The 22,687-nt window shown below is 53.5% G+C and overlaps 2 protein-coding genes across 4 annotated transcripts in view; both read left to right on the plus strand.

Annotated features, from left to right (window-relative positions):
• The first annotated feature begins 401 nt into the window (after positions 1–401).
• FHL3 (four and a half LIM domains 3) lies at positions 402–8,375 on the plus strand. Of its 3 annotated transcripts, none has more exons than XM_055139513.1 (6): positions 402–519; positions 5,116–5,288; positions 5,375–5,549; positions 6,799–6,968; positions 7,096–7,282; positions 7,504–8,375. In XM_055139513.1, exons 2-6 carry the CDS (start codon positions 5,133–5,135, stop codon positions 7,656–7,658), a joined length of 843 nt encoding a protein of 280 aa, XP_054995488.1. In that variant the 5' UTR covers positions 402–519; positions 5,116–5,132; the 3' UTR covers positions 7,659–8,375. The 3 variants fall into 3 exon arrangements, with proteins under 3 accessions (XP_054995488.1, XP_054995490.1, XP_054995489.1); XM_055139515.1 differs by lacking the exon at positions 402–519 and adding an exon at positions 606–701; XM_055139514.1 differs by lacking the exon at positions 402–519 and adding an exon at positions 735–988.
• Positions 8,376–13,139: 4,764 nt separating this feature from the next.
• SF3A3 (splicing factor 3a subunit 3) overlaps positions 13,140–22,687 on the plus strand; it is a 32,860-nt gene continuing 23,312 nt past the window's right edge. Inside the window, exons 1-6 of the mRNA XM_055140542.1 lie at positions 13,140–13,335; positions 13,610–13,657; positions 16,168–16,220; positions 16,319–16,424; positions 21,846–21,918; positions 22,391–22,482. Of these exons, the coding sequence (XP_054996517.1) occupies positions 13,240–13,335; positions 13,610–13,657; positions 16,168–16,220; positions 16,319–16,424; positions 21,846–21,918; positions 22,391–22,482 (468 nt within the window). The 5' untranslated portion in view covers positions 13,140–13,239. The remainder of the gene's footprint in view (positions 13,336–13,609; positions 13,658–16,167; positions 16,221–16,318; positions 16,425–21,845; positions 21,919–22,390; positions 22,483–22,687) is intronic.

The following is a 22,687-nucleotide window of genomic DNA, read 5'->3' on the forward strand; positions in this document are numbered from 1 at the left end:
CCAGGTTGCACTAACGTCTCTTTCACAAATGCAGGCTGACTGCGTGACCTCAGTGGGTAACTGGGAGGTCCTGGAGGGAGCCCATGAAGGGATGGGACTCCAGACTCCCTGTACCCCTTGCCTGGGATTGAATTCACCAGCCCCAAGCCTAAAGCTGGGGAACCAGAGGGGCTGGCGGGGCGGGTGGGGGCCGCTGGGAAAGAGGGACCGCAAGAGCTGCGCGGGGAGGGGGGGAGCAGGGGCGGGGTCCTGGACACCCGAGAAGGTTAGGAGGGCCAGGTTAGGCCGGGCAGGAGGAGGGGGCCTGGGGCAGGCCCCGGTGTAAACGGGAGGTGGGGGCGGGGTCTGGCCCCCAGCCTCCGGGCTGGGGGGCCGGGGGCGGGGTCCGGGCGGGGCGGGCCCCCGCGCTCACTTCCTCGGGGAGGGGTTGGGGCCGCGCTCCCACTCGCCCACACAGTCCGTCTGCAGCCGGCAGCGTCGCGGGCAGCGCGCTCAGCCCCGGCTCGGCCCGGCCCCCAGGTAGGACCACCGAGGCACGCGGCCCCGCTCCGGGTCCCCGGCGCCCGCCGCCGCCGCCGCCGCCGCCGCCGCCCGCCGAGCTTGGGGCAGTCGCCACTCCCCCCTTGCCCCCGCGCCCGGCGACCCCCGCACCGTCCCGCTCCAGGCCGCCCGGCGGGGCGGGGCCGCGGCGACAGTTCCAGGTTTGAAACAGTAAAACCAGAGTGGAGCGGGAGGCGAGGGCGCGAGCAGGGGCCGCTTGGAGAAACTGAGGCTCCCAGGAGAGGGCGAGCCGGCACAACTCCACGGGAGGCGGCGGAGGTGTTCGGGGCGGGGGCAGAGCGGCCGGGGCCCGCGGGGGGGACTGGCCCGGCTGGGACGGGGCTTTGGAAGGAAAGCTGCCCGGGGCCTCGAGCACGGTGTAGGACCCCCCGGGAGCCCGCGGTGCCCCCCACCTCCCCGCCCTAAGCCCAGCGTCTTCAGCCTCGCGGTGAGTGAGCGCGCCCCGGCGGGGCTGGGCTGGGGCTCCCCGGCGCGCCGAAGCTGGGCGTGGGTGGGTGCCGTGGAGACACCCGCGCGGCAGAGACCCGGGCGCAGCCGGCCAGAGGCGGCCCTGGGCAGAGCAGCCCCGCGAACATAGGTGCGGAGGCGGGGAGAGGAGCCGGGGCAGACACCCCGAGCACCGAGCCAAGGAGGCGCCGGCCTGGGACGCTGGGAAGCAGGGATGGGGGGAAGTGGAAACTCTGGGCCAGCCCAGCCCCCTGAGGCCAAGGCCCGAGGACAGTCAGGGTGAGGGGGAGAACGCGCCCCAAGCAGACTCCGAGGCAGCCCCAACTTATTTTTAAACTCCAATCTTGGATTCTGTGCTCCAGCCCTGGGGGACCCGGGGTGAATGAACTGTTCCTCGCCTGCCCCAGCAGCTGCTGGGCTGAGTTCCCCACCCCACCCCTTCTCCTGAACTGCGCAGCTCCCCTGCCAGGTCCTGCAGGGAGGGGAGAGGGGAGAGTTTGGGGTTGGTGTGTGTGTTGGGGGGGGGGAATGGAGTTCAGTTTCTCCCCTTAAATCTCCTGTCATCTCCTGGAGCGGGGGAGGGGGGGAGGGATCTGTTCTGATCTTGACTCACAGCTGTGGGGCCTGGCCAGGATCCTCCTGGACTTTGGGGCTGGGGTAGGGGGAGGGCCAGGAGGGTTGAGCGGGTTGGCATGGGTCACTGGAAAGCTTTCGGTGTCTTCCCATCACAGGCCTGGCAGCTGTGGACAAGAGCCCGGTTCCTGTGCTAGTGATGTCACCCGGCGGCTCCTGTCCCCCTCTCTTAAACGCCACCATCCCTTCGCCACCCCTGTTGTGGCCAGTCTAGGGAGAGAGGAAAAGAAAGACCTTGGGCTGGGAAGCAGGGCACAGGGACCCTTGCTGAGCCTGGGGACGTTGGATGTGCCCCTTCCCTGGAAGTGGGGGCTGCTCCACTTCCTTTTGTGAGCTCTGCTGGGAGAGTGGGTGGGGTGTGCAGGGAAGGGGGCTCAGCCTGCACACAAGCCCCCTAAGCCCAGCACTCTCCAGGGCCAGTGCTTCCTCCGTTAGGTTCCAGCTCTGTTCTCTTCCCGGCCCACACTGAGCAGGTCCAGGTTAAATCCTGGGCCCCGGCTGCCTGAGAAACTTGCCTGACCCCAGGGTGAGTGCAGGGCCACAACTCAAATCCCAAGTAGCTGCCCTTGGCTGAATGCTGCCCATCTGCTGGGGCTTTCCAAGGACCCCCCACCCCATGGAAACCTGACAGTGCTCCGGGGAGCAGTGGTGGTGGCAGGAGGTGGGGAAAGGGCTCTGAGAAGGCAAGTGATTCCCCCAGGATCACCCAGAGAGTTAGTGGAGGGGCTGGGATTCAGACGCAGGGCTATATTTCACAGCTCGAGTTTGCACACCTCACTGGCCATGGCCATCCTGAGCTCCTGGAAGGACGGGGGAAGGACCTGATACGGGTTTGGGGAAATGCTGAGGACTGGCTGACTCCCCTGGGAAAAGGGCGGTGGGGGCAGAGACAGGTGTGCCAGGCCTTTACTCATTCTCACTGGGGCCTCGCCGGACACACTAGCCAGCGAGGGATTCTGGGAAGGCGCTAGAAGGCCAGAAACCCCTAATCTACTCCCAGGGGTGGAGCCAGAGCTCCTCTGGACCTGGAAAGGTGTCTGCTGCTGCCCAATCAGGCGGGAAGGAAGAGGCCCCGGCGCTCTCCACTCGACACTCTCCACCTCTGTGGCCCCCTGGTGGCCAACAGATGTTGGGCCAGAAGCACCCTGGGTCTGAGGGGCCCCAGGGGACCGGAATAGGAGCATAGCCTACATCCCAAAAATCCCACTCTGAAGACCCCAGCTTCCGGTGCCTCCTGCCTGGGCCTGGGGCAGGAACTGAGCAGGAAGGGACGCGCCGAGCCCCACAGCTGTCCCTTGGGAGGGCCGTCCAGGCACGGGCCTCCAGGCAGGGCTCTGCCGGCGCCTGCAGTCTGAAGGCCAGGCCAGAGTGGTGCTGGCTGGCAGTGTTTCCTGCTGAGGGTGGCCGAGAAAAGGAGTTTTCCTTCCACTGGAGCCAGTGCCAGTTACTGGGTCTGAGGGGAAAGGGATGTTGGGGACAGCCCCCACCCCCACCCCCCACCGCCTCATCCTCAGCTGGGAGAACATCCTCTTCCTATGGGTGCTGGTGGTTCCGCCCCAGCCTCCTGGGGACCCCAGCCGGTTCAGAGCGGGCTTCCCAAAGGAGAAGGATGGGGCTGACAGTTCTGCACTGAGGACTGGAGACTAGAATTGGGGGTTGCAGAAGGGACTAGGAACCCCACTTCCCCCTTCCCCCCCCAGCACGCACGCACTCCCCATGCTCCTGTTCCAGAGGCAGCTGTGTGCATGACCTCATCCCGCAAACATGCTTTGTTCCTGAGAAAATGGAAAGTGTCTGAGGTTTGGTGGGGGCTGGTGTCTGCAGCAGCAGCTCGCAGGGTTCCCTCTCGCCTGACTCCCCACCCAAGAAGGGGCCTGATGGGGGAGAAACTGTCTTCAGTGGCTTCCCACTTGCTGACTCTTAACTCCCGAAGCCCCAGACCTCTTAGGAGGGGACGCCGTGCTGGGGAGAGGCTGTCTCCCCCAGGCAGGGGGACGGAATTTCTAGTTCTTGACCCTGGGGACAGGATGATCCAGAGGCTGCCCAGGCAGGAGTTGGGGGACGGGGCGGCGGGACGGGGAGGGGGGAGCACTCAGCCTAGTTCTGCCTGCAGTGCACCTCTGCCTCCTTCAGCAGCTCATTTCCCGTCTTTCTCCCCTTGCTGGCAGAACCTAACATCTGGCCGTCTGTGCCGCCACAGCTGCTGCAGATGTTGCAGGTCATGGCTGCCCAAGCCGGTGTGACCAGAGACACGGCAGAGAAGGCTGAGGGCAGGGGGTCCAGCGGGGGAAGTTTGGTTGTGTCCAGCTTGCAGGGTTTCCTTCCTGTTCAGACCCAGGCTGAGCCTCTGAAGTTGGTGGTGGATTCTCAGGGGTGAGGTGGGGGCGGGGGATGGCAGTGATGGCCTCACATTATTCCTGCAACTCCACCACTCCTCTGCCAGGAACTCTTTCTACATTCCCATTTCCTGGAAGGGGAGCCACCAGGAACAGCCCATTCCTATCCCTTTAAGATCTCAACTCGAGAGAGAGAGCGAGAGAAAGGAGGAGAAAAGTGCCTGCCATAGTGGCCGGCTGGGGTGGGGGGTTGTCATGGAGGAGGAGAGGGAAACTGGGAACATGGGTGGTGGGAAATGTCCACTGATAAGGGATGGGTGTGGGAACATTATCGGACTGAAACTCCATCATGAACAACTTTGTAACTGTGTATCTCACTATGAATCAACTAAAAAAATTTTTTTTTAAATCTCAACTTAATGGGGCTGGAGCAATAGTACAGTGGGCAGGGCTCTTGTGGCCAACTCAAGTTCTATCCCCGGCATCCTATGTGGTTCTCCCCCAGCCCACGAGGAGTGATTCTTGAGGAGTGCAGAGCCAGGAGTAACCCCTGAGCGCAGCTGGGTGTGGCCCAAAACCCCAAAAATTTCAACTTATTTTGGTTTTGAGGCCAAACTCGTGGCTTGGGGTACTATTTGGTGCCAGGCGTCAGACCTGGACCTCCCACACAGCAAAGCATGCACCCAGCCTGGTCTCTGTGAGCCCCCCTGAGGATCCCCCACGCTAGCATTTTTGGGTAGAAGGTCTCTTCCTGGGAGTTCAGAAAGTGGAAGGTGCCGTTCAGAGGAGGGGGGTGCTCCCTGCTCCTGCCCTTGCCCCCTGGGGACAGTCGGAGCAGTGGAGACTAAATTCAGGCTGGAGCAGGAAGTGAGTCACTGACCCAGGAAAGCCCTCTTCCCCCCGGATCTGCCAGGGCCCAGATAAGAAAACAACTTCTACTTCCTGGTTCTTTTTTCTGACCCTGCTCCCACCCCGCTGTTAAATACAGAAATTCAGGGTTCCTGCGTTCCTTTTCTACCTGCTCTGAACGGGCATTTCCTGGGCTTTTTTTCCCCCCCCTCTGTCCTTTGAACACAAAGGACTCTGGTGAAGCCACAACCCGTCTGGGTGATGCCACCCCACCTTGTGCCTCTAACAGGGTCATCCACAGCTACCATGAGCGAAGCCTTTGACTGTGCAAAATGCAGCGAGTCCCTGTATGGCCGCAAGTACATCCAGACGGACAGCGGCCCCTACTGCGTGCCCTGCTATGACAGCACCTTCGCCAACACCTGCGCCGAGTGCCAGAAGCTGATCGGTCATGACTCGAGGGTAAGGACCACCCCAGGCAGGGCTGGCAGGGGGTGGTGGCTGGTGGGGGAGCCCAGGTGCCAGTCCCCCTGCCGTGTGCCCCCCAGGAGCTGTTCTACGAAGATCGTCACTTCCACGAGGATTGTTTCCGCTGTTGCCGCTGCCAGCGCTCCCTCGCAGACGAGCCCTTCACCTGCCAGGACAGCGAGCTGCTCTGCAATGACTGTTACTGCAGCGCCTTCTCCTCGAAGTGCTCCGCGTGTGGCGAGACCGTCATGCCCGGTACACGGCCTGGAGCTCGGCGTGTGTGCACAGCTGGCCTGCCCAGCCACCCCGGAAGGGTTCTCCCTAGAAATCCCCTCCTCCGCCTTGGGGAAATGGCCTCTCCCCAGCACGACCCCTTCGAAGGGGTCTGGGGCCTCAGGAGTTAAGAGTCAGCGAGGTGTAACACATACCAGAAGCCTGGGAAGGGAAAGACCTGCATGTAGAGTCCATCCCCGGAGCCCAGCAGGATCTGTGGTTCTGCATAATCTAGGGACTTGGCATGGACACGCACTGGTACCCCCAGGAACGCCCACAAAAGTTTACCCTGTGCCAGACTCACAGCTCAGGGACATTCCCGAGGACTTAGTATGCACTGGCACGGAAGGTCTGCTTGCCCTTCTGGGCTAACCGTGTGCAGGCAGGCTGACACAATGACACATCCCTGAAGCATGTCAGAAGAGTTGCGTGCTAGGGGCTGGAGCGATAGCACAGCGGGTAGGGTGTTTGCTTTGCACAGGGCCAACCCAGGTTTGATTCCCAGCATCCCATATGGTCCCCTGAGCACTGCCAGGCGTGGTTCCTGAGTGCAGAGCCAGGAGTGACCCCTGTGCATCGCCGGGTGTGACCCAAAAAGGAAAAAAAAAAAGAAGAGTTGCGTGCTAGAGCTAAAGTTGCGTGCTAGTTGCATGCTCAAGTATGCTGAATCTGGTGTGCATGGTACCTTGGGGCTTAGCATGTGCTGCGACCAATAAACAGAAGGTATCCCAGGCCTGGCCACCGGCATCCCTCAGGTATATGAGGTCTCGAAGATGCGGAGTCCAGCTTGACTAGGCTATAGAAGTGCTTAGTTTAGCATAATTTGGATCCGTTGTGGCCGGCGCATTAGACTTGCTTGCTTGGGCCACATTGGGTCTCTTTCTGTTGAAGCCATGACTGGTAGATTAAGTGCATGAGGGCTTAGCATGTATAGAGATATTGCACTGGTGTCGTGGAGGCTTCCCGGTGTTGAGGCCCACCTCTACGGTACAGAGGTGGTTCTTCACTTCTGCCAAACTCTCCTGTCCGGCTGAGGGGCCTGGCACATGCTCTGCCATCCTGTCATGTGCTTGAAGGGCATGATGAGCCTGTACAGCCAAGGTGGTGAGAGTCTGGTTGTGTGTGGACACAAACATCTCCCTGCTCAGGACATGGGGACTCTCCTTCCAGCAGAGGGTGGCCCTCGGAGCTGGGGACAGAGCCTCTAAACGGGCTCCCCCATTTCCCACAGGGACCCGGAAGCTGGAGTATGGAGGCCAGACGTGGCATGAGCAGTGCTTCCTGTGCAGTGGCTGCGAGCAGCCGTTGGGCTCTCGTTCCTTCGTGCCCGACAAGGGTGCTCACTACTGCGTGCCCTGCTATGAGAACAAGTTTGCGCCTCGCTGCGCCCGCTGCAGCAAGGTGGGACTGGGCAATGACGGGCGGGGGGCAGGGGGAGGGCTCTCCCTGCACTGGGGGCAGGCGTGAATAAGGTACTGCGGTAGGGTGGCACCCCCCCTTCCCACAGCTCACAGAGACTGTCCTGCAGACGCTGACACAGGGTGGCGTGACATACCGCGACCAGCCCTGGCACCGAGAATGCCTGGTGTGCACCGGGTGCCAGACGCCCCTGGCGGGGCAGCAGTTCACTTCCCAGGGTGACGATCCCTACTGTGTCACCTGCTTTGGAGACCTCTTTGCACCGAAATGCAGCAGCTGCAAGCGCCCCATCACAGGTGGGTCCAGGGTCAAAGAACAGAGCGAGCGGGGTGGGGCACAGGACCACTCTAGAGCAGCGTTTCTCAACCAAGGTATTTCAGGGGGCCACGGGTGAAAATGCCTGATGGGGGCGGGGGGACAGGAACCATGGCTAAAGGGAAGAAGGCCGGAGGGGTGCCGGGCTCGGAGGGGTTGAGAAATGCTCCTGTAGACCCTCAGCTATCTCGTCTCCCCGCAGGACTTGGGGGCGGCAAGTACGTGTCCTTTGAAGACCGCCACTGGCACCACAGTTGCTTCTCCTGCGCCCGCTGTTCCACATCCCTGGTGGGCCAAGGCTTTGTGCCCGATGGCGACCAAGTGCTGTGCCAGGGCTGCAGCCAGGCAGGGCCCTGAGTGTGGGGCCCTGGACCCAGCCCCAGCTCCAGGACTAAGGGTCCTTTCCTGAACCACCTCCGGGACCCAGCCCCTGTCCAAATTGGGGCTCAACTTGGGTTCTAGGATTTCAGCCTCCCCACTCCCAACAACTGCCAACTGGTACTTCCTGACCCAGGAACCCCCCCCACCCCGCCCCCAACCATACATAGCGTTTATGGAGTAGGCCTCCATGACAAATCTGGTAACCTTGAACCCCAGAACTGGGCCCTCTTTCCCTAGAGGCCAGGTTTCTAAGTCAAGCCCCCACCCTATTCAGGGCTTGAGACCCCAGCCTCCAGACCTGGACTCTGGACCCAGGCCCCCTTCCATCTCGATTTGGCTCCAGACACTTTAGGTCCACGCTGTGTGGCGGTCAGCCCCCCACAGTGGACGGTTCTGGGCTGGGATGTGGCTCAGTGGTCAAGTAGACGCCTTGGGCCTGTGAGGTGTTGAATTCAATCCTTGGCACCATGTGTTGTTGTGCTTTTAGAGTGGATTATCACGAAAGTTGACTCTCCCCACCACATCCCACCTTCATCCCAGGGCTGGGTAGATCAAGGATTCACTGGCCAAGGAGCCCTGGGGTGCTCCCAGCCCTGCCCTTTCAGTGTTTTCTCATTTCATTGCCACTCCATTTTGCCCAGGGATGGGCAGAGGGGTGGGACTGGCGCAGCCCCTTCAGGATTCTGCAATAAAGCGGCGAAGAAGCCCGGGCCTCCTGTGTTCGTCCGGGGGGTGGGAAGGGAAGGAAGAGGCCTTCGCGCCCGGAGGCGCTTCCAGCCCGCGGTGCCGGGCGGCGAGGGGGGTGGGGTGACCGCCGGCCGCAGGGTGGGGAATCTCCCCTTAGGAGATCCCCGCGCCGCCCGCTGGCGGAGGAAGGGAGGGGCTGGGGTGCCGTGCGTTCCCGTCTGCTCCACCTCGCTGCTCCCACCCCAAAACACACCCCCCGTAATCCCGCAGCGCACCCACAGCAAATCCCCAGTCTGGGCCCAGACCCTCGGCCCCTGCCCCCTCTTCCCCGGGATTAGAGGAGGCGGCCCGGGATCCGCTCGCGGCCGCACGTTTTTCGCCAAAAAAGGCAAGGATGCAGCTGCACGCGCCGCGGGAACATCTGGATCCGATTCCCGGCTCGGATGGGTCACGGCCCCGCCCCCGGGCCCCCCCTCCCCGAGAGTCAGGGCGGGGGCGGAGGGAGCGAGGGGGGCTGTCCCCCGAAGTGGGGCGATGGGGCGGAGCGCAGCCCCCTCCGGGGTCCGACCGCGGCTGGGGAGCGCCCGCGGGACCCCCGCAGCCTCCGGGGGGCGGGCTGGGGGCGGGGCCGGCAGTTATTCCGTTTCGCTGGGGTAGGGACAGCTCTTTGTCAGCTTCCCCAAGACCTGTATAGGTGGTCCTGGAAGAGCCGGGATCCCACGCCGCTTCTCACCGCTCACCGGGCCCGGCTGGGGTCCCGAACTTGCTAAGGCCGCCGTTGACATTTTCGAATGTCAAAAAAGCCCTTAGGAGGAATGCCCGCCATGTGTGCGTATAATGATGAGTTCTGCAGGCACAGTTTCCTCGCGAGGGCCCGCACCTGCCTGGCTCACCCCTTCATTTTCAGCTCCCAGCACTTAACTACATGTTCAGTGAAGACTTGTTGAGTAAGAGGAGTCCAAGCATAGGAAGGAGCTGGCAGAAAGGCCTGGAGACCTGGGGGAAACGTGGTGCTTTGGGGAAGCAGCAAGTGATTTTAATTTGGAGGAAATTCCAAGAGACTAAATGGTAGGCAGACACGGCAAACTTAAAGGCCAGGTTAGACAGCCCTCACCCTTTGGGTAAAGCAGCAGTGGAAATGTTTGAGCAGGGTGTGAAATGATCACTCTTGCTTGCTACATTCTGAATAATGGATGAGAGGGGAAAGATGAGCAGATGGAGAGACGGCCCCGTGACATGGTCCAGGTGAGCACTAATGAGGCACGTGGCGGCAGGAGTGGAAAAGAAGAGAGTTGGGAGAGATAGTACAGCGGATAGGGCACTTGCCTTGCACACACCAGACCCAGGCTCATTCACAGGCACCGTATATAGTCCCCTGGACCTCAGAATGAGTGAAATCTGAAGGCAGAGCTAGGAGTAAGCACAGAGCACCGCCCCCCTCAAAAAAGACAGGAACAGGGGCTGGAGCAATAGTACAGCCGGTAGGGCATTTGCCTTGCATGCGGCTGACCCGGGTTTGAGTCCCAGCATCCCATATGGTCCCCTGAGCACCGCCAGGAGTAATTCCTGAGTGCAGAGCCAGGAGTAACCCCTGTGCACTGCCAGGTGTGACCAAAAAAGAAAAAAAGAAAAGACAGGAACAGGTGACTGGGTTGTTGGAGAGAACTGGTTTAAGGGACAGGTATATGAGGAAGGATCGGGGGAAACGCAGGTGAATGTTGTTTGCTTAGAGGGGTCCACCTACAAGAAATAAATGTGCAGGGACAATACCGTGCAACAGTTCAAGGATGTCAAATTTTTCAGATTTGACATCTCAGAAACCTAGATGCATTGTATAATTAAAAGTGTGACAACTTTGTTGCATCCTACTCTGGGTAGTGGAACAGAATGGTGGGGTCAGTGTATATACTTATATATGTGTGAAGTAAAATAGTTTCATTGAGGGTTGAGGGAGGATACTAATTCTAAGGAGAATGTAAGGGGCTGGAGTGATAGCACAGCGGGTAGGGTGTTTGCCTTGCATGTGGCCAACCCGGGTTCGATTCCCAGCATCCCATATGGTCCCCTGAGCACCACCAGGAGTAATTCCTGAGTGCATGAGCCAGGAGTAACCCCTGTGCATCGCCAGGTGTGACCCAAAAAGCCAAAAAAAAAAAAAAAAAAAAGGAGAATGTAAGAATCTTCATACAGGGAGAAAGGAAAGTCAACAACATAAAGGAACATAAAGGCATCTAGGTTGCCCATTGTCCTAAGAACATGGACAACCCAGAGTGGAGTGCTGTATGGTAAAGAAGAAAGGACAGCACCCAGGGTGGCCAGGCACAGGGGTCCCCTATAGTGGCATCTTATATTCTATGAAATACAGTAGATACCACCCACAACGCCACCCATTGAAAGAGACTGATTTCAATTACCAGTCACCTCTGCTGAATTCCACCACTAAGCACAGAGATGGAAGTCCCCTAAGCACCATGGTGCTCTCACCCTTTCAGCCTCACCCCATAGTCCTTATAGTACTGTAGCACTGTCGTCCCGTTGTTCATCAATTTGCTCTAGCAGGCACCATTAATGTCTCCATTGTGAGATGTTACTGTTTTTGGCATAACAAATATGCCACGGGTAGCTTGCCAGGTCCTGCCATTCAGGCGGGATACTCCCGGTAGCTTGCCAGGCTCTCGGAGAGAGATGGAGGAATTGAACCCAGGTTAGCCATATGCAAGGCCCTACCCACTGTGCTGTCGCTCCAGTCTAACCTAACCACGGTCCAACTTAGAATATTTCTGTCACCTCCCAAAAGATATCTTGGACCCATTTGTTGCAATTTCCAATCTCATTCCCAGTCACAGACAACTACAGCTACTTTCTATCTCCATAAATTTTGCTTTCTGGGTATTGAACCAGGACAGATGCTTTTATTTTGATGCGTATGATTTCTTTACTCAGCAGAATGTACTCATGGATTGTCCACATTATAGTGTTCCTTTATTGCTGTATAATATTCTGTTGTATGGATATATCACATTTTGTTCATTTATTGATGTTAATACCATAACAATAGTCTCATTCCCTTGACCCTGAAAGAGCCTCCAATTGTTGGGAAAGACAAGTAAGGAGAGGCTGCTAAAATCTCAGGGCTGGAATGGATGGAGACGTTACTGGTGCCTGCTCGAGCAAATCAATAAACAACAGGATGAGAGTGACACAGTGATTTATGTTAATAGATTGGGATCCAGCTTATGTTGATTGTGAATAACAGTAACACTATTATGGAGAAGTGCACATATAGATTCACTTTTTTGATAGATGTGTAGCATTTCACTGTCTGGATATATTCCCATTTTGGGTGGGATGCATTTTTGGGGGGCCTCAGTAGTACTGAGTGCTACTCCTGGCTTTGTGCTCCAGGTCACTCTTGGTGGTGCTCAGGGACCATATGATTCTGGGGACAAAATCTAGGTCTGACACAAGCAAGGCAAGTACCTTAGCCCTATACTCTCCCCATCCCTGGATGTACCATATTACAACCAGTCTTGCACCTGTGAATTTCTTTTAAATAACCAACAGTGCTACCAAGAGTATCCCACCCATATGGAAGAGCCTGGAAAGCTCCCCGTGTTGTATTCAATATGCCATTGAATACAATAACAATAACAGTCTCATTCCCTTGACCCTAAAGAGCCTCCAATCATTGGGAAAGATGAGTAAGGAGAGGCTACTAAAATCTCAGGGCTGGGACGGATGGAGACATTACTGGTGCCCGCTCGGGCAAATTGATGAACAGGAAGACAGTGATACAGTGATACGGTGAACCAACAGTGCATTCTCTATCTTGGAGATTTACCATTATCTCAATCTGAGATAAAGCCCATGTTCATTCTCCCCTCCCTCCCCCCCCTCTCTCTCTCTGCATATTTCCTTAAGCAAGACTGTTATACTTAGGCCAGAGTGACAGTACAGTGGATAGGGCTCTTGTCTTGCACATGATGGAACTGAGTTTGATCCCTGGTACTACATATGGTCCTTCCAGCACCACTGAGAGTGATCCCTGAGCACCTCTGGCTGTGACCCAAACCAAAACAAATCAAACTAAAAGTTTTACTTCAAAATGAATGAACCAACAAGGAACTGGAGATGTAGCTCAGCTGCAGAATACTTTCCTGGCCTGTGTGAGACTCTGATGGATTTCAGGCACAAGCAACAACAAAATCCATTGTCGGGGCTGGTGTGGTAGCACAGCGGGTAGGGTATTTGCCTTACGCGTGGCCGACCCAGGTCCGATTCCCAGCATCCCATATGGTCCCCTGAGCACTGCCAGGAGTAATTCCTGAGTGCAGAGCCAGAAGTAACCCCTGTGCATCGCCTGGTGTGACCCAAAAAGCAAAATAAAAAAAAAAAATCTATTGTCATCCATGCCCATTTTACTGACAAGGACACGGAGATTCAGAAAGGAAGAAACATTCCTAGAGGTCACACTGATAACTAGGCACTCAAGTTCCGGTGTCCCAGTTCCCATTCCTGCCCTTCAACTCCACATCAGTTCACACACAGTGTCCCTGCGTTCCAGCGGACGCCGGAAGCCGGAGGAAGCAGCCTGCTCAAACCTCGCATTCCGGGGATTTCTGTGTGCCCCCTAGAGGCACCTGCAAGGCGCTCCGTCTCCCGCCACCACACCCCCGACCGGCAGGGGGCACTGTGGCCAGTCCGCGCGCGCGCGCAGGCCGGGTGCTCCCGTCTTTTCGGGTCCCCGAGGCACTTCCGGTTCCAGAGGCTCCCGGGTGCCGCCGGACCGGGAGCGCGGGCGCGCAAGGCGGCAGGCGCTGCTTCCGGCCGTGTCGGCGCTCGGCCTGGAGGTGCGGGGGGCGGAGGGACGATGGAGACCATCCTGGAGCAGCAGCGGCGGTACCATGAGGAGAAGGAACGGCTCATGGACGTCATGGCCAAAGAGATGCTCACCAAGAAGTCCACGGTGAGTGCGCCCGGGCGGCCGCCGCGGCCGGGCCCCTCTCCCGGCGTTCAAGCCCTGCGCGCTGCCCGGGACCCCGGCGCGCCCCCCGTCCCGCCCCCCCATCCCGCGACTCCCTCTTGCGGTTCCAGGCGCGGGACCCCCCCCCACGACCCCGCCCCAGCCCCCGCGCCCCGAAGGCCTCGGAGGCGGCCTGGCCGGGCGGGTTAGCTCCGCCCCGCGGCGGCCTGTCCCGCTCCCGAACCGCGACTAACGGCGCCTCTCCCTCTGTCTGCAGCTCCGCGACCAGATCAACTCTGACCACCGCACCCGGGCCATGCAAGATGTGAGTGCCCCCTTCCGCTGCCCTTGGGGTCGGGGGGAGGGGCGCGGCTGCAACCCCGGCCAGAGAGCGCTAGATAGGCCAGGGGGGCAAACTGCCTGTCCCCGAGCTTCAGCATGGGAACTCATTCATTCTTTGTTCGAAAAAACGTCCCTGCTGTATAGCAAACTGCGCCTCAGGGCTGTACAGAAAGAGTTGGGAGTCGTGGCACCGATTGTGCACCGAAGGTGCCGTCTGGTTCATCTTCCAGTAACAGCGATGCTGCGTTTTATTGTTTGCTTCTTGGAACACTTGCTTTGTTTTGGGGGGCCACACAGGCCGTGCTCAGGGCTCACTCCTGGTAGAACTGGGGGGGCTGAGAAGCGGGGACCGTAGACAGTGCCCAGGATCGAACAGGGATAGCCATGTGTAAAGTTAGCTCCTTACCCACTGTACTATCATCTCTCTGGCCCCTGGAACACTGAATTTGAAACATTTTTGCGTAGGAGTAGTTCAGTTTCATTGAGAAAACAAATCAAAACTCAAATGATACTAAAGCTGAGCGGTAGGTAGAGGCAATTAGACTGGGGTGTGTGTGTGTGTGTGTGTGTGTGTATGTGTGTATATATATATATATGTGTGTGTGTGTGTGTTTGCACATTTTTTTATTAGTGGATCACCGTGAGGTACAATTACAGAGTTATAAACTATCGTGCTTGCATTTCAGTCACACAATGATCGAGTACCCATCTCTCCACCAGTGCCCATTCTCTACCACCAGTAATCCCAATATCCCTCCCACCATCCCCACCCTATCTCCCCCGTATGGCAGGTTATTCCCTTTTGTTCTCTCTCCTTTTGGGTGTTGTGGTCACTTGCACACGTTTAAAGTCTTTTTCTTTAAATAAAATAAAATACAAAGGTGGTGGGGCGGGCCTAAATTTCTGGTTTTCTGGAGCTAATCAGTATTCAAAACCACTTGTCTGATCCCTTATCAAAACCTCCAATTTCATAAGTACCAGAAGGTTGACTCCATGGCTTCGAGGCTGGCCTCACGTTCCGGGGAAAGGTCAACTCAGAGAAGCGATCACCAACTACATTATAGTCGAAGGCCATGTGGGGGAAGGGAGTTGCGGGCTGAATGAGGGCTAGAGACTGAGCACAGCGGCCACTCAACACCTTTATTGCAAACCACAACAGCTAATTAGAGAGAGAAAACAGAAGGGAATGCCTTGCCACAGTGGCAGGGTGGGGTGGGGGGGAGATGGGATTGGGGAGGGTGGGAGGGACACTGGGTTTACGGGTGGTGGAGAATGGGCACTGGTGAAGGGATGGGTTCCCAAACTTTGTATGAGGGAAGTATAAGCACAAAAGTGTATAAATCTGTAACTGTACCCTCACGGTGATTCTCTAATTAAAAATAAATAAATTAAAAAAAAAAATAAAGAAAGCCATCATGAGAAAAAAAAAAAAACTCCAATTTCAAAATACTATTCAGAGAGGGATCCAGAGATAGTGACAGAGGCACTTTCCTTGCAAGCTCAAGGCTCTGAGTTTAGTCCCTCATGCCACCGTCCCTGGCAGCTCTGCTGCCTGTGACCCCACAGCACATGCTATCCAGCCATGCTGCAGCCATGTGTTGTGTCCTCAAGGGAAGGACCAGAAGGAAGGGGGTATACCCTGAAAGCAACGGGTATTTTTTGTTCTGTAATTACTTGACATAATCTGATTTGATCTCCTTAAGTCATAAATGAGAAATTTTATTATCCTCATTCTACCTACTAAATAATGTAATTATCTCACCATAGAAGAATTGTGTGCTCCAGATTATAGTAGGGAGTATCTGAGTTGAAAAATACCCAAGTTCTGAAACAAAGCTGGTTCCAAACCTTTCAGAGAAAGGACCATGTACCTGTACCATTTGAGTTTTTCAGCCAGAGGAAACTGAGATGTTTAGCCCGTGCACTTCCCAGTGAAGCTTTTTGAAATAGTGAAAATGACACTGGGAGTAATAAAACTCACCTTTTCCTTTGAGGATATAAAGGTAAAATTTGGGGGCTGGAGTGATAGCATGGCGGGTAGGATGTTTGCCTTGCACATGGCCGACCCAGGTTCGATTCCCAGCATCCCATATGATCCCCCGAGCACTGGTAGGGGTAATTCCTGAGTGCAGAGGCAGGAGTAACCCCTGTGCATCACTGGGTGTGACTGGAAAAAAAAAAGGTAAAATTTGCAGTTTATTAGAAAGTCATCCTCTTGTGTCTTTGTATGGTTCCCTTTAGGAAATTTAAACATTAGTATGTAAACATAGGAGCCATGTGACTCCACAAACCACATCCCCTTAGTCTGCAGATCCACCTGTTTTAAAAACTAACCAGAAGCCCTAGCTTTTTACTGAAGTTAACCAGAACATAAGGACTTCTAATATCACATCTTCAGGTTCCCCTCGACTTTGACTAGAGAGCCTCGTTGGTCGCTAAGCGCTGTCGTTGTACAGGTTGCTTTATTGTGATGGATTTCCCTTTGTCTTTCAGAGGTACATGGAAGTCAGTGGGAACCTGAGGGATTTGTATGACGATAAGGATGGGTAAGTGACAGTCACATCTAGTGCAGCAGTTAGTGTTCCTGGGGAGCCCTGATGAAAGGCCTGACTTTAGGGTCTTTGGATCTTTCCTGAAATTGCAGATTACGGAAGGAGGAACTCAATGCTATTTCAGGACCTAATGAATTTGCTGAATTCTACAACAGACTCAAGCAAATAAAGGAATTCCACAGGAAGCACCCAAATGAGGTAAGACCCCAAAGAATTTTCTTTTCTTATCTTCTTATCTTTTTTTTTTTTTTTTTTTTTTTTGCTTTTTGGGTCACACCTGGCGATGCACAGGAGTTACTTCTGGCTTTGCACTCAGGAATTACCCCTGGCCGTGCTCAGGGGACCATATGGGATGCTGGGATTTGAACCCAGGTCGGCCGCGTGCAAGGCAAACGCCCTACCCGCTGTGCTATCTCTCCAGCCCCCGAAAGAATTTTCTTTATGACTTACAGAGCATATTAAAGGCCTAAGGAAAAATGGAGATAACGCTGAAGTATCCTGGGCTGCAGAGAGACTCTAGGAGTTAAGGCAGCTTGCAGGCAGCCAAGCCCCAGCACCGTATGTGGTCTCCCCAGTACCGCCAGTGTCATTCCTGGGCACAGAGCCAGGAGTAACCTCCGAGCACCACAGAGGGTGTTCCAAAAACAAACACCTTGCGCTGGAGAGATAGTACTGCATGTAGGGCACTTGCCTTGCATGTGGCTGACCTGGGTTGGATCCCCCAGCATCTCACATCAGCACCCCAAGAATAACCCCTGAAATCACTGGATGTGAGACAAAAACAAAACAAGAAAGTTATTTTTAAAAAAATGTCTAGGGCTAGAGCAATAATAGTGAGTAAGGCTCAACCTGAGTTTAGTCTCTGGTGTCCCACACGGTCCCCCAAGCTCACCAGGAGTGATTCCTGAGCACAGAATGGGGAGCATGCCTTGAACACCACGCCAGGAGTTAGTGCTGAGCACCGCTGGGTGTGCTGAGTACTCCCCAACCCCTCGCCCCCCCCCCCAAAAAAAAAAAGAAAAAAACTTTCGATTTAGGGCCTAAAGGTGTAGTTCATGTTGAGAAGTTCTGAATTTTATCAAAGGAAAGGGAAGAGGGGATTGCTGGTTGTGAGGAGTAGAGCTTGCTGATACCCTTTACAGCTTCCGTGCTTTGAAGAAGCCCCTCTGTTTAGGCCAGGCCCGGGTTCTTCCCAGGTAGTGACTGGTGCAGTGACTTTTTCTAATAGGAGACGCCTCTAATGAGTCTTGTTTCTTTGTTTTGTTTTGGAGCCATACTCAACTCTAGGTAGGGCTTACTTCGGGCTCAGGAATCCTTCTTTTGTTTGTTTTTTGGCCACACCTGGCAAATCTCAGGAATTACTCTTGGCAGTGCTCGGGGGACGTTTGGGATTGGTGGGGGGCTGCCGGGATCAAGCCCAGCTCACCAGGTGCAAGGCAAATGCTCTAGGTGTTGTACTACCTTTCCAGCCACAACCGGGATTGTTTCTAGCAGGGCTCATGGGACCATATGGGATGCTGAAGATGAACCTGGGTCAGCAGCGTGCAAGGCAGGTGCCTTACCTGCTGTACCATCTCTTTGACCCTGTGAGTCTTTTTTTCCAGAGCTTCCCACTGGCTGGTGAAGATTCTCATATTCTCTTATGGTATCCTTGAATTTTTAGCAATTCCCATGATGCATGAACATTTCCTTTCTTTATGTCTTTGTCAAGACTTGTTTTGGGTTTTTTAAATGTTTTTGATAAAAGATATTTTGCTAGGAGGAAAAAAAAAGATTCTCATATTCTCTCTCTCTCCCTCCTCCTTTCTCTTTCTCTCTCCCCCCCCCCTTTGTGGGGGAGGGGGGCACACCTGGCTATGCTAAGGGCTTATTCCTGGCTCTGTGTTTAGAGATTGCTTCTGACAGTATTAGAGGACTGTAGAGAGTGCCAGGGAATCAAACCCCAGTTGGCTGTGTATAAAGCAAGTGTTGTATGATCACACCAGCCCAGTCATGAGTGTTTTTTTTTTAACTGCATTATAGTGTAGGCGCTCTCTGCCCAGTCTTTCTTTTTGTGTGTGTGTGTGTGTGTTTTTTTTTTTTAGTGTTTTTTTTTATTATTAGTTTATTTTTAATTAGAGAGTCATCGTGAGGGTACAGTTACAGATCCATACATCTTTGTGCTCATGTTTCCCCCATACAAAGTTCGATAACCCATCCCTTCACCAGTGCCCATTTTTCACCACCAGTAAACCCAACATCCCTCCCCCCCTCCCCAGTCCCGTCTCCCCCACCCCACCCTGCCACTATGGCAGGGAATTCCCTTTTGTTCTCTCTCTCTGATTAGGTGTTGTGGTTTGCAATAAAGGTGTTGAGTGGTCATTGTGTTCAGTCTCTAGTCTGTATTCCACCCGCCTCACCCTTCCCCCACATGACCTCCAACCACATTTTACTTGGTGGTCCCTTCCCTGAGTTACCCAGAATGAGAGACCAGCCTCCAAGCCATGGAAACAATCTCCTGGTACTTATTTCTACTATTCTTGGGCGTTAATCTTATAGTCTATTATTCTATATTCCACAGATGAGTGCAATCTTTCTATGTCTGTCTCTCTCTTTCTGACTCATTTCACTTAGCATGATACTTTCCATGTTGATCCACTTATATGCAAACGTCATGACCTCATTTTTTCTAACAGCTGCATAGTATTCCATTGTATAGATGTACCAGAGTTTCTTCAACCAGTCATCTGTTCTAGGGCACTCGGGTTTTTTCCAGATTCTGGCTATTGTAAACAGTGCTGCGGTGAACATACAAGTGCATATGTCACTTCGACTATACTTTTTGGCTTTTCTGGGATATATTCCCAGCAGTGGTATTGCTGGGTCAAATTGCCCAGTCTTTCTCCTTTTCACTTCTAGCAGATACTCTCCCGTGTAGCAAATACCGCCCCTTATAAATTTCTGTGCTCTTGGCTTTTGTCTTGAAATCTATACCTTAGAGGCTCCAACTCCAGAGAGGCTTTGCTCACTTCCGTTGGACCCTCAAGGCTCAGCCCAGCGAGCAGCTCTCATAGGATATCTCCCCTAGTTTCTCTCACCCGGACTTTTCCCTTCGTTATGATCCTATCATATTTTATGACAATGAATGTCTTCCTCACTATATTATAAGATTGTAAGGCACAGAATTTATGTTTCAGTATTGTCTTGTATAGCTGACCAAAGAAATTATACTGGAATGGGGAGCAGAACCTGGCGGTACTTGAGAATCAATCCCAGCAGCACTTGGAGGACCAAGAATGGGACTGAACCCAGACCTCCTCCATGCGAAGCATTTGTTCCGCCAGTTGAGCTAGCTCTCCAGTGTGCACTAGGATTATTTATTTATTTATTTATTTATTTATTTTTGTTGTCATACCTGGCACTACTTATATGGGATGCTGGCGCTCGAACCCAGGTTGGTCGGTCGTGTTCAAGGCAGATGCCCTACCTGCTGTACTAACGCTCCAACCCGCACTTGGGTTATTCTATTCTATTTTATTTATTTATTTATTTATTTATTTATTTATTTTTATTTTGCTTTTTGGGTCACACCTGGCGATGCACAGGGGTACTACTCCTGGCTCTGCACTCAGGAATTACTCCTGGTGGTACTCAGGGGACCATATGGGATGCTGGGAATCGAACCCAGGTCGGTCGTGTGCAAGGCAAACACCCTAGCCGTTGTGCTATTGCTCCAGCCCCACTAGGGTTATTTTAAATGCTCTCCTGGGCAGTTCTAAGGAGAAGGATTCCAATACCTGGAATGCATGCTTTGCATACAGAAGGCCCTGGCGTATTCATTTGTTTTTTCAGAAGTTCCTAGTTCATTTATTTATTTATTTAACTTTTTATTGGAGAATCATTGTGATGTACAATTACAAACTTACAAACTTTTGTGTTTGCATTTTACTCATGCAGTAATCGTTTACCCATCCCTCCACCAGTGCCCATTCACCTCCACCAATGATCCCAGTATCCCTCTTACCACCCCCACTCCATCCCCCACCACCCCACCCTGCCTTTGTGGCAGGGCATTCCCCTTTGTTCTCTCTTCTTTTGGGTGTTGTAGTTTGCAATAGAGGTACTGAGTGGCCATCATGTTCCGTCTGTAGTCTACTTTCAGCTCGCATCTTCCAACCTGAATGGGTCCTCCTGACTTCCTCTACTTGGTGTTCCCTTCTCTATCTGAGCTGCCTTTTCCCCCAGCTTGTGAGGCCAGTTTCCAAGCTGTGGGGCAGACCTCCTAATCCTTATCTCTACAACTCTTGGGTGTTAGTCTCCCACTGTGTTATTTTTATATTCCACAGATGAGTGCAATCTTTCTATGTCTGTCCCTCTCTTTCTGACTCATTTCACTTAACATGATACTTTCCATGTAGATCCACTTATATACAGATTTCATGACTTCATCTTTTCTAACAGCTGCATAGTATTCGATTGTGTAGATGTACCAAAGTTTCTTTAACCAGTCTTCTGGTTTTGGGCACTTTTCTTTTTTTCCTAGATTTTGACTATTGTAAACAGTGCTGCAATGAACGTAGAAATGCAGATGTCATTTCTACGATACCGTTTTGCCTCTCCAGGATATATTCCCAGCAGTGGTATTTTATTTTATTTTATTTATTTATTTATTGCTTTTTGGGTCATACCCGGCGATTCTCAGGGGTTACTCCTGGCTCTGCACTCAGGAATTACTCCTAGCGGTGCTCAGGGGACCATATGGGATGCTGGGAATCGAACCTGGGTCGGCCGCGTGCAAGGCAAACGCCCTACCCGCTGTGCTATCACTCCAGCCCAGGAGTGGTATTTTAAACCCTGGTACTTCATGGATCCCCAAAGCACTACCTAGTGTGGCACCAAAACAAAGAATAGGAGGGTGGGTTCATAGCACAGCAGGAAGGGTGCAAGCCCCGCCCAGGTTTGATCTCCGGCATCCCATCTAGTTCCCCAAGCACTGTCAGAAGTAAGCCCTGAGCACTGCCAGTTGTGTCCCAAAATCAAATAGAGATTACTTTGATTTTTTATTTTGTCTTTTTGTGTGTGTGCATGAATGAGTGAATGTCATTTTAGCCTTTTCTAGGTAATTGTAAAAAAGCAAATTTGGGGGCTGAAGCAATGGTGACACTGGTAGGGCACTTAATTTGTATATAGCTGCTTTGGATTCAATCTCTGGTACCCTTTATGGTCCCTTAAGCCCTGCCAGTTTCGATTCTTGACCATATGGGCTGTTAGGGACCTAATCCAGGTTGACCGGGTGCAAGACAAATGCCCTAACCTGCCATATTAATTGCTTTGACCCATAGACTCGTAGTGAAAAGTCATGACCAATTTAAGCATCAAAAGTTCAACTTTGGGGGCTGGAGATATAGTACAGAGGGTAAGATGCTTGTCTTTTACATGGCTGACTTGAGTTCGATGTCCAGCATCCCAAATGGTACCTCAAGCCCTGCTAGGAGGACAGAGCCAGGAGTAGCCATGAGCCCCACTGAGTGTGGCCCAGAAACAAAACAATAAAAGTCCCAAAAGTTTTTGTACCACCTACTTCTGTGATACTGAAGCTTTTATGTTGTAAGATCCCCCTTAACCTTTCTCTCCCCTCAGATCTGTGTGCCAATGTCAGTGGAATTTGAAGAACTCCTGAAGGCTCGAGAGAATCCAAGTGAAGAGGCGCAGAGTAAGTAGGACTCAGTGTCCCTTCCAACACAAGTAAATCACAGATTCTGTTCCTTTGGTGGGAGGCGGACCTCCCAGTGGTGCTTGCGCCACCACAGTTATGTTCAGTCCTTGTCACCCGCCATCAAACACAGGGTGTGCAGCCCCACCCTTGGAGCTGCCGCCTGACCCACAGCTACAGATCGACAACTCAGATTTGCCCTCAGCCCGGGAGTCGTAGAGATTTTTCTAGTCAACTGCTTCTTTTCCTTTCTGGTTTTTTGGACTGGATTGATCATCTAAATGTCCTTGGGCAAAGTACTCCGTGTTGGCCTAGAGCAGTCCCCTGGTCTGGGAAGTCAGTGTGTTCGCATCATGCAGAGCATTTGGGGGCAGAGCTGCTCCATGGAACAAGGAACAAGCAGTCTTCAGAGTGCCGTGGCCAAGAAAGTGAACCTTAGTGTCTGAATCACTGTCGTCTCTGATTCCCCTAGACTTGGTGGAGTTCACGGATGAAGAGGGTTATGGCCGTTACCTTGATCTCCATGACTGTTACCTCAAGTACATTAACTTGAAGGCCTCTGAGGTAAGACCTGGGGGAGGGTGTAGTGATTTCTAGCCCAGTGAAGCATATTAGAAGGCCTTCTTTGTGTTTGTAAATATTGAAGTGGTGATGTGCTTTCTTAGAATAAAATAATACTCAAGGTGAAAAATGTCTGAATTGATTGCAAGTATATGGTTTTATAACTTTTCAAATAATTTATTATTATTATTTTAAATTTTACTTGGCC

The sequence above is a fragment of the Sorex araneus genome, chromosome 5 (assembly GCF_027595985.1).
Source record: "Sorex araneus isolate mSorAra2 chromosome 5, mSorAra2.pri, whole genome shotgun sequence".
NCBI lineage: Eukaryota > Metazoa > Chordata > Mammalia > Eulipotyphla > Soricidae > Sorex > Sorex araneus.

Coding starts and splice junctions, on each gene's coding strand:
- FHL3 (XM_055139513.1), top strand. CDS start 5,133: ATGAGCGAAGCCTTTGACTGTGCAAAATGCAGCGAGTCCCTGTATGGC. Junction 5,550..6,798: donor TGGCGAGACCGTCATGCCCG/GTACACGGCCTG, acceptor CATTTCCCACAG/GGACCCGGAAGCTGGAGTAT. Junction 6,969..7,095: donor GCTGCGCCCGCTGCAGCAAG/GTGGGACTGGGC, acceptor ACTGTCCTGCAG/ACGCTGACACAGGGTGGCGT.